Source organism: Sinocyclocheilus grahami, unplaced genomic scaffold (genome assembly GCF_001515645.1).
Source record: "Sinocyclocheilus grahami isolate Dianchi unplaced genomic scaffold, SAMN03320097.WGS_v1.1 scaffold211.1, whole genome shotgun sequence".
NCBI classification, from domain to species: domain Eukaryota; kingdom Metazoa; phylum Chordata; class Actinopteri; order Cypriniformes; family Cyprinidae; genus Sinocyclocheilus; species Sinocyclocheilus grahami.
The window spans coordinates 994,241-1,005,908 of record NW_015505390.1 but is presented as its reverse complement, the minus strand read 5'-3'; the positions used below and the strand labels follow the sequence as shown (position 1 = coordinate 1,005,908).

Below are 11,668 nucleotides of genomic sequence, written 5' to 3'. Positions count from 1 at the left end.
CAACAAGAGCCCACTAATACACCCAGCTTAAAACAAACAAACAAAAAAAACAAGAAAATACTGCAATAATATCAGTCTGCATGGATTTAACGAAGTAATAATGGTTGCTGTGGCCCACAAAATTAACAGGATCACATTTTAGGTCAGATTTAAAAGCCTCTATTACTGTTACAAACACACATGGGTCATTATATAGTAAACATAAATTTCAAGGCTCCCTGAAAACACTAAACCATTAGCCCACAATTAACCAAGGGTCACTGAATTTCACTGGAGGACGACTCCTGCACAAAACAGAAAACTTGCAGATTTAGAGGCCATAAAAGCAAGCATAAACCAGCAAGAAGTTGGTGCGTCAGACAGATACATGAACACATAGATGAGAGGTGGCATGGAGAATTACAGCTGGGCTCAGAGGTGGATGGGGACTCTCCCGGGCAGCTGCAGTGGTGCTTTGGCATCACCAGGGTCTGGTGTTTAGGAGGCCACAGCCCCCTGGAGTTCAGGGAGATAGATCGGGCCAGGAGTACAGTACCCAAGGAGAGATGGGAGGACTGGGTAAAAGTAACTGTAATGAGTCAAAACATTAAAACCAGTAAAACCAAAGGAATGTTTTTGATGGATGATGCACATAAATGGATAAAAAACTAAATGACAAACAATACCTTGATGGATACAAGAGGTCCTTTTTCCTGTTATCCACTTCTAAAAGCTGAATAATAGTCGTACCATAATCGGAAACATTTACTGGCTCAAGAGCTTGTTTAATACCAAGATTCAGTCTCTTACCAAATTCTGACTGGCTGTTTGGGAAAACAATGCGGAAGACATAATCTGTTGCTTCTTCCTCTTCTTTGTCTGAGACAGAGTCTGAGGATCCCTGTGGACATCTCTTCTTTAGCTTAGGAAATACTTTACCCTGGAAAAAGGAAAGTGAAGCATCAGTTCAAGATGCAATGACTGCAGATGACAAGCAATGCGCAGTGTAGAACGTAATTATGCACAATTAATGGCAAAATATTTACCCCATTCATAATTTATTTGTAACACACAAAGAATTGCATTTGAAGGATTGATCAATTAAGACATACAAATTACAGCACAGCAAGAGATTGTAATTGATCTTACAATAAAAATCTGCATAGCATCCTGAACCTGTAGCTTAAACAGCGAAGCATGGCGTTTGTTTGTGAAATAAGTATTTTATGCTCACCACTGCTGTATTTATTTGCTCAAAAAATACAATGAAAACTGTATAATATAATTACAACTTAAAGAATGTTTTCTATTTTAATTTATTTTAAAATGTTTTTTTATTCCTGTGATGGCAAAGCTGAATTTTCAGCAGCCATCGCTCCAGTCTTCAGTGCTGATTTGCTGCTCAAGAAACATTTCTTATTGTTATGAATGTTGAAATCATTTGGTGTGCAGCTTAATATTTTTGCGGAAACCATGATTCTTTGATGCATAAAAACTTCAAAAGAACAGCATTTAATTGTCAAAGAAATGTTTTAAAACACGTCTTTACTGTCACTTTTGATTAATTTAAGGCATCCTCACTAAATAAAAGCATTGATTTCTTTAATAAAAAAAAACTAAATCTTATTGCACGTGTAATGTACTGAGTGTAATGTATGAAGTAATTGTAAAAAGATTTTTTTAAAAAAAAGCTAAAAACACTGTGATTTAAGGGTCATATCAAACCAAGTTGTCTTAGACTAAAACAGAGGATACTAATAAAAATACTTCTACTTTGGGCAAAATTTCAGATAGTCAAATAATGGCAGTTTTACACTCAGCATTTCAAAATGTTACTGGTCCACAAATGCTGAAAAGCTATAATCCTAATGGAAGAACAAACAATTGTCAATCTGTACATATTTGACATATTCTGAAATTAGAGCAAGTGTGTATATTGGAGGAAGGTCTATAGTAACATTAAATGTTGTACAGATCAATTTCTAACCTTTCCTCTTTGGGACCAAAGCGGAGGGTCTAACTGGCCATGAGGCAGCAGACCATTTTCCAGACAGGAGAGGAACTGTAGGAGGTGACCACCGCGGGGAAAACGAAGCGGAGGCCTTTGAATCCCATCCTGACTAACCAGAACCACTGTTCCCCCACAGTCCACTGCAGACAAAAATACATACACAATGGAATTAATATTAAATAATGTGATATGTTCATTGACATTTAAATGACACAGTCTCTTGCTATCACCTATTACTAGGTTAAATACATGATGTTTTGCACATAGTGAAATCCTCTTTACCATGCAAAACAATTCCTCTCTTAACAGTATCTAATATCTGAATCATCCTGATGTACTTAATATGGAAGCCATGACACAGCCTGTACAAAAAGGAATTCAGATCACTAGCAGATATTTGTAATAAAAATACATCAGAAAACAAGCCCGGAGTGCAGTACAGTCAGATCTATCAGAGACGAAAAACAAGCGCTGTGTGTCCTGCTGTTGTGTGGGTGTTGGCAATGGCCAGAGAGGGTGATCAGTCAGGAATCTGACGACTGCGTTTGGTAATGGAGCTGGGTAATGATGTGAAACATATCTCTTGAGTGGAGGTTCATACTCTCCTCAGAAACAGCAACTACACTCAAATACACTGACCGCAGCATGACTCTTATGGACCACCCTCTTCAGAGGTCTGTGATGGAGTGAACTGCACTGATTTCAAAGGCTAAAACCTCACTGAACAAGATCAAATACACAAACTAAAAGCTCTTGCTCTGAAATATTCAGATGTCATTTATTTTGCCTTTGCTTTATCTATGTTATGCAGTATGTTGTGTAAAAAAATTATGTGCAACATCCTAAACAAGCTCAACTGTCATGCATTGAAAACTAACCAAATTACACAAGATGTTGAAAACACTGGTGCATAATACTGAAAAACAAGCCTAATTGGCTGTCACTATATATTATGACTTCAATGTGACATGCAATTGACTGACTATAAACTGCTTGTGACCCCTGACATTTCCTTGAGGCACAGTTGAAAACATCAAGGGAATTTCAAATGACCTGAACTTTCATTTTGAAATGGCACTTGGAACCATCTCGTTCAGACGCACAAGAGCTTTCAATTTATCTAATTTTGCCAAATGCGAACAGACTGAAAATATTAATGTTTTTATAAAATTAGCTCTCATTCTTGACCTTTTTAGGAACACATCATTTTAAATATTGCAGTGTTTATGAATTCTTGGTGTAAAGTGCCATAACCCAGAATGCTAAGATCAATATATCACCCTGCACATAATAATTTTGAAGGTGATGTATGTAATTTCTGCACAGCACCAAAGAGAAATGCACATTTACTTGTACAGTATAAACTGGGATAAGATAAAGTGTTTCAACCTACAAAAAAAAGGTGTTAAACTCATTTCTACAATCACAGGTCACCCACGCAGAGAGCAGGTCTTTTTGTAGGTGAGTCTTGTCGGCAGTGACCACTGTGAATACGATGCCTTTGCACCAACTCGTCAGCTGAAGGATCGGTCCAAAAATGATCTGCCGTCTTCATTTTAGTGTACTCTAACGCACAGGGACCCACTAAAGGTGAAATAAAGTGGAAAACAGATTATCTTCACAATGCCAGCAATAAAAAAGAAACAATAAGAGAAAATAGCTCCGTACCAAAACCTAGTGTGCTGCCTCCCTAAATAGGCAGCTGCATTCTAAGGCAGCCTCCTAGCCATCAAGGCCCTTCATTAGTGAATGATTTGAAATGTTCCACATGGGCAGCAACTCTGTGCCACACAATTAGTGCTCTACATGGTTATCATGTTGCTAAGCTAATGGCCTGGTACTATATAAGCATAAAAATAGGTAGAACAAAAACATTGTGTAAAATATTAAAGTCTTAGTTCACCCAAAAATTAAAATTATGTCATTAATTTGCCCACATGTCGTTCCAAACCCGTAAGACCTTTATTCATTTTTGGAACACAAATTAAGATATTTTTGGTGAAATCCAAGAGCTTTGTGACCCTGCATAGACAGCAATGCAACTGAAACGTTTAATGGCCCAGAAAAGAAGTAAGGACATTGAAAAAATAGTCCATGTGACATCAGTTGTTCAACCGTAATGTTATGAAGCTACAAGGATACTTTTTGTATGCAAAGAAAACTAAAATATCAACTTTATTCAACAATTTCTTCTCTTGATTGAGTAATTAATGACAGAATTTTCATTTTGGGGTGAACCAACCCTTTAAACTTAACTAGTGGATAATCTAAAATAACATAATATATAGATATTTTTTTTCAGTAAATATTTTACTTTTCAGTATGTAATATTTATCTTGTCCACCAGCTTTGTTTTTTCTATTGAGCTTATCACTGATTTCACAAGGTTTTAAAACAGCATAAATGACAATATGTCACCAGATGACCTGTGGCATTAAGAATGAAAATTATTTTTTTTAAAAAGCATGTCTACCTAACAAAGAGGCGAGGATAGGGCCGTCCACAGGATCCATTAGGATAGCCTCCTTCTCGTAAAACTTACTGAAACAACATTAAAAGTAACTTCAATTTATCATAAAGCAAGCTGGCAAGTTTGATTGTACCTGAAAGAAACGGGTCAAGCTTGCTTGTTCTTTATATCTCTATCCCACCTCTCTCACCTGCTGTTTTCCACCAGGTACAGTACAATCTTGTCCAGCACTTTCTCAATGAGTGCAGTGTGGATCCACAAGTGTCTGACAGCCTGAAGCGAGAAGTTTGGGACTTTGGGCATCTTACGGGTGCTCTCGCTGTATGAGAGAGACTGACTTCGTCTGAAGCAAAGAACAAAGTTCAACAAAACATTTTTAAAGGGGTCATATGACGTTGCTAAAAAAAAGAACATTATTTTGTGTATTTTGTGTAATGAAATGTGTTTATGCGGTTTAAGGTTAAAAAAACACATTATTTTCCACATACTGTACATTATTGTTTCTCCTCTATGCCCCGCCTTTCTGAAACGCGTAGATTTTTACAAAGCTCATCGGTCTGAAAAGCGAGATATGCTCTGATTGGCCAGCTATCCAGTGCGTTGTGATTGGCCGAATACCTCAAGCGTGTGACGGAAATGTTACACTCCTTACCATACTGTGAGGCCGTGTCCCGGTGCAATGAGACAAAAACAATAAAACCCATTAAACAAGGCATTTGTTGCATCCAGTAGGGACATAATTACTGATTATAATTACTTATACTGTCTTTTTCCCCTTTAAATATGAAAACGTACTTACAGGCTGTGAGTCAGCATTATTTGTCAGCATCATAGACTGTATAGGGTCAGCATGCGTGCCGAACGGGAAACAGGGGAACTGAATTCACCGGAACACCGGCATTGTAGGCTACTCTCCCAGGAAACAGTCCTCGTCCTCCGTAAAATGCATTGCACACATCTGAATATTTGGTTTGAACTGTTCTGGAACAGTGTCGTAAATACAACTTAACCACTTTACAGGCTGTGAGTCAGAACAGCCGGCATTGTAGTCTACTCTCCCAGGATCAGGAAACAGTCCTCCGTAAAATGTGCTGCACACATCTGAATATTTGGTTTGAACTGTTCTGGAACAGTGTCGTAAATACAACTTAACCACTGATTTCTAGTTGTGTCCTCTTTTGGAAGACCAAACAAACTTGAAACTTGAAACACACAGCGTCTCCTTGACATACACTCCAAAGAGAAAGGAAAACTTGAAATCGCATCATATGACCCCTTTAAACTGTCCAAATCAATTCCCATGTAGATACTTGTTTAAATGAACTTTTGTCCACTAGGTGGTACTACCGAGCATATTACTCTTTCCAGAAATAATATTTGCCAGAGGACATATGCTGGGTTGGTTATATCGTGTATGGTAGTGTACATATACAAGCATACTGCATTATTATATAATATATAAGGGATAGTGTACAGTCAGCCGGCCATTACCGCAAAACTATCCATGAGACCCAAATGTGAAATGGAGGGTTCCTAAATGGATTTATTTTGTGATAAAGGCTGGCTGTCTGTACATTATAACTCTTATATATGTGTACTTTCAAATACATAAAAAAAATTTTATTTGAGAAGCAATTATTTAATTGTGTGAGATGACCAATACATGAAAATTGCACATGAACTGTATACAATTAAGCTGTAATTATACAAATACATTTGGCTGCAGAATACTGAAACGGACCAGTCCAAGTCTAGACAACTAGAAATCTAAAAATCCAGAAATCTAGATCATTTGTGAAAACCTTTAAATATGTAATCAAACTGAACATTCAGACAGAGAAGGACAGTGAGATGGAACATAAAGGGTGGACTGAGAGACACACAGGCTGAGACACACTGCACTACGTGGCAGTGCCTGCAGAGCAGATACTGAAGCTCTCTTAGGACTAATCTTGTGAATCTGCTCAGATGGGGTCGGGGGAAAGCCTGTGTAGCCATGGAAACCCTCACTGATGGAGCACTTGTGCTCATTGAGAGCTGGGCAGGGCTCTGGAACAACATCAGCTGTTTTCTCATCCTCATCCCTCTTTCCTCATCCTGTCTTTTCATCTGTCCAATGTATCACTTTTTGTTCTCTTTTGTAGCTGTTCTTTGTGACAGTCTCGAAATTAGGCTCTCTCATCTGACTCCAGCACTTTATGGCACTTCCTCTCCTCTGTTCTGTTTATAATCTTTACAATCTCCTTCTCTGCCAATATCAGAGTGTCACTTTTTAATCTCCTCCTCTAGTCCATTATTCGTGTCCTAGTCTCTGGTGTGGCAGACTGAAATGCCTGAGAGATAAACCAGTCTAAAGCTCAGGTTAAAATCTCTTAACAATTCACAGAGATGCACATCCATACAAACACAGCAGCTGTTTTCATCTGAAGCTGTATTCATCAGTCCTCTTTGACCAGCCTAAATGGATTCGTGCCGAAGAGAGAACATAGATAAACACGAGCAGGTGAAATGAAAGAGCAGTGGACACACAGACCATCAAATAGGTTCAAAAGGTCTCACACTTTAACACATTTCTAAATACACACTAACTAATGAGAGGATCTTTAGTTTATTCAATAAGCAGAATATTCTTTTTATCATGTATTTATTAATTTTATCATCATGTCATTCGTAGCTCTATGACTGTTTCTACTAAAAGTAGTTGTTTACAGAATCCGCAATATATCAAAAAGGAGAAAAAAGCTTAATTACAGTGACAATACAATAAGCTCTGTATGAAATTTAAAGTTGTTATTCACTGAAAATCGTCCCTTCAAATCTCCTTTAAACAAGGTGTCCCAAAACATAATGTACCAGGTTTCACAACGATTTACATTCAATATAATCGGCTCTCATATGTCTAGTGACTGATCACATCAAGAATGAATGTTCTGAATTGCACTATTTTTTATTAAACATTTATTTGAAAAATGTAAGCAGGCAAGGACGTGGATCTATATGCAGTGCATTTATTAGTATGACTAATGCCGAGCTCACACTGCACGATTTTCAAACTCGTCGTATCGCCGTTGTTTTCACACTGTGTGACTATCTGGGGTAGCAGTCAGTTGCTGCTGTGTTCACATTGCACGATGGATCGGCGACAGGGGGTTTCACACTGCATGACTTCACTGTCAGGGAGAATCGCCGACAGCTCTGTCTGGTCCACAAACTACGTTTCAAAACAAAACACACGCGAGAAGTGATAAGGAAATAATGCGAGAACCCGCATGAACTTCCCGCTGCCCTGTATCTTGGTCTCTCATTGGCTGTAGGTCATCGCCGATGTGTTTTTCAGTCAGAAATCATTGCACACTGCGTGATTGTGAATCGGCGACAGCTCCAGATATTTAGCATGCCAAATATTTTGCGGGCGTCGGCGACGCATCAGCGATTCCCTCAGATCGCGTCTTTGATCATTCACACTGCGTGATTGTCACTCACGTGCACAAGCACCGATTTGCCTCCGATGTCGGGCATTTGTCGGCGATTTCACAAAACCTGTCGGCGAGTGAAAAATCGGGCTAAAATCGTGCAGTGTGAACTGGCATAAGGGAACAAACAACAAGAAAAAAACACGAGCAGAAAGGCACAATTACAACAAGTGAAAAATTAGCGCTGATTAAACACAATGGGTAACGAGGGACTAACAAGTAACAGGTGAGACAGATTTATCACTATAGCAACAAACAAGGGTAACCATGGTAACAAACAGCACAATGCAAACAGGAACTAACCACGGGGAGTGAACACAGAAACAATAGGAACAACTTCAACATAAAAGTCCAAAGACAGGGAACATGCAACAATAAAATATACAGCAAAAACAGTAATACTGTGAAATATTTGCACCATTTAAAATAACTGTTTTTTATTTCAGTATTTTAAACTGTAATTTATTGCTGTGATGGCAAAGCTGAATTTTCAGCAGCCATTACTCCACTCTTCATTATCACATGACCCTTCAGAAATCATTCTGATATGCTTATTTGCTGCTCAGGAAACAGCTCTTATTATTGTCAATGTTGAAAACAGTTGTGCTGCTTTATATTTTTGTGGAAACTAAATGAACCCGATGCAAATACAAGTGTAAATGAGTTAAAAATGAAGCATATAGGGGAGCATTTCAGAGAATAACAATTTAAATTTCAGCCAGTTCCTCTCATAAAGCTATTGTACACCTTCAGAAGAAATGTACAGGCTACTTTCAAAAAGAGTAACCTGGAGATTTTGCTAAGCATGTCTTGTGTTCCCATCAAAGAAAGAAAATCCTATGGGTTTGGAAAGACATGATGGTAAATAAATGATGACAGAATTAGAATTTTGTCTAAACTATTAATTTATGCTTGATTTTCTTTACTTTCTTTTGTGTAGGCTTTGTTTTACTTTCTACAGAATGATCTGTGACTAAAGCTCACTCTAGATGCATGATGGCCTGGATGCAAAGTAGGCCTAAATTATTTTTATACTGACTGATTTTCAATTCAGTCATTTTACTATGAGAATGAAATGACAAATCAGTATGCAAGGAAAATGAAAGCAGCTTCATCCCAAAGTAAAATGAAAGGGAACATGTAGAGACAGAGAGACTGCATGATGAAGAAAATTATATTCCAGTCAAATAAGTTTCCAAAGCAATATTCACAGCAGCAAACAAGCCCCACAACTCATTCTGTCGCAGGAAATGGCACAGGGAGCAGGCGGCCACCCCCAACCCTGATCTCAAACGCTCATTAAAAATGTAATCATACCACCAGCCCTGATGGTTTCTAATCACACTGTCACAGTTCGAATTAAATGAAACCTGGATATATATGATCCCCTCCACTCCCACTGACCAGTACTTTACACTGGAACATAATGACATAAAAGCATCTGAGCGACGAACAGCAAGCTTTTAAAGCCACACGTAGGTTAGAGGCAAAATTAAGAGATGTCTTAAAATCCCACAGAACTGCACACAGTTGTTAATTGTGTCCCATATCTGTGATGATGAGAAATGTCAGTGTTGACATTTCCATCTGCGGTGTGTAAACATCACTATAATCACGATGGCTAATTACTACCCCATGGGCAGCCAGCAGAGTCTGGCTACCCTCCATTCATCTACCATTATCTGCCAGTGCCTCACTAGATGAATCAGCAATATTATACCACTACAGTGATAGCATACACACACTCCTAATATAATTAATCTATTATGTATATATAAAGATTAAGCGTTCTTTCTTTTCACATCCAGTATCCTTGCTTTTGTCTTGATTCTGTTGACAAGTGCCCAGAAGAAAATGTTATTGCTCAGAGGTTGCTGTGTCTTAGTTCAAGGGATTTAATAGAGTTCATGATGTTCTTTCATCCTTTACTCCCCTCATGTTGTTGTAACCCTTTCTTTCTTCTGTGGAAAACAATTTCTTTAAATAACGGATATTTTAAAGAATGTTTTAACCATTTTTGTCCACACAATGAAAATCAGTAGGATCCAAACCAACATTGGACCCAACTGACTTTACTGTATGGATGAAATACACAGAAGAAGAAAAAGTGCATACCGATTTGGAATGACATGAGGGTGAGGAGATAACAGAATTGGAGAATTATTCCTTTAAGTATCAAGTTTGTCTCAGATTTATTAGGAAAAATAAAAAGTTAAATGTTAACATACAGGAAGATTGTTTTTTTTAATTCAAGGAATTTTATAAGAAACGTTGAGCGTTACATACTTTGGTACCATCTGGGCCAGCATTATTATTGGTTAAATGAAACTAAACCATAAAAAATTTACTTGGAAAAAATATATATATATTTTTTTTAAGTTATTTCAGCTGTTGCTAATGTGGCAGGAGATAGTTGAGAGGACTTGAGATAGAGACAGAGCAGGGCAGAGAAGAGTCATGATGAATCAGAACTCAATGAATTACAGGAGAGTAAACAACCGGCTAAAACCAGAAACCAGCAATGCACACGGGCCCTATAATCATCTACTGAATCCCACTGCCACTGCAGGAACATAATAATATGACTTAACAAGGCCATTAACCATTTACATTTACATTTGTGCGACTTACAAATGAGGACAATGGAAGCAATCAAAATCAACAAAAGAGCAATGATATGCAAGTGCTATAACAAGTCTCAGTTAGCTTAATGCAGCACACGTAGCAAGTTTTTTTTTATTATTATATAATAAATAAAAAGAAAAACAGATAGAATAGAAAAAGAATAGAGCAAGCTAGTATTAGAGGCCTTTTTTGCTTTTGATAATTGTATAATAAATAAAAAGAAAACAAATAGATAGAATACAAAACGATTAGAAAAGCTAGTGTTAGTTTTTTTAAAATAGAAGTAGAATAGAGAGTGCTAGAGTTAGAGTTAGAAAGATGAAAGAGATGTGTTTTAGTCGATTCTTGAAGATGACTAAGGACTCAGCTGCTCAGATTGAGTTGGGGCAGGTCATTCCACCAGGAGGGAACATTTAATTTATAAGTCCGTGCAAGTGATGTTGTGCCCCTTTGAGATGGCACAATAAATCGACATTCACTTGCAGAACACAAGCTTCTAGAGGGCACATAACTCTGAAGTAATGAATTTAGGTAAAGGGGTGCAGAGCCAGTGGTGGTTTTGTAGGCAAACATTAATGCCTTGAATTTTATGCAAGCAGCTATTGGTAGCCAGTGCACATTGATAAACAGAGGTGTTACGTGCATTCTTTTTGGCTCATAAAAAATGTATCTTGCTGCCGCGTTCTGGATTCATTCTAAAGGTTTGATAGAATTGTCTGGAAGACCTGCCAAGAGAGCATTGCAATAGTCCAGCCTGGACAGAACAAGAGCTTGAACAAGGAGTTGTGAAGCATGTTCCGAAAGAAAGCGCCTGATCTTCTTGATGTTGAATAAAGTAAATCTGCAGTTTTAGCAATGTGGTCTGAGAAAGTCAGCTGATCATCAATCATAACGCCAAGGTTTCTGGCTGTTTTTGAAGGAGTTATGGTTGATGTGCCTAACTGGATGGTGAAATTGTGATGAAACGATGGGTTTGATGGAACCACAAGCAGTTCTGTCTTGGCAAGATTGAGTTGAAGGTGATGGTCCTTCATCCAGCAAGAAATGTCTGTTAGACAAGCTGAGATGCGAGCAGCTATCGTCGGATCATCAGGATGGAATGAGAGGTAG

General features: G+C 38.0%; 1 protein-coding gene across 1 annotated transcript in view; it reads right to left on the bottom strand.

Annotated features, from left to right (window-relative positions):
• LOC107595963 (small G protein signaling modulator 1-like) overlaps positions 1–6,569 on the bottom strand; it is a 15,675-nt gene extending 9,106 nt beyond the window's left edge. The window contains exons 1-7 of the mRNA XM_016286562.1: positions 6,391–6,569; positions 4,651–4,803; positions 4,464–4,531; positions 3,425–3,574; positions 1,967–2,130; positions 790–919; positions 404–568 (exon numbers count right to left, since the gene is read on the bottom strand). Coding sequence (XP_016142048.1) covers positions 404–568; positions 790–919; positions 1,967–2,130; positions 3,425–3,574; positions 4,464–4,531; positions 4,651–4,803; positions 6,391–6,569 — 1,009 coding nt within the window. The remainder of the gene's footprint in view (positions 1–403; positions 569–789; positions 920–1,966; positions 2,131–3,424; positions 3,575–4,463; positions 4,532–4,650; positions 4,804–6,390) is intronic.
• Positions 6,570–11,668: the final 5,099 nt, after the last annotated feature.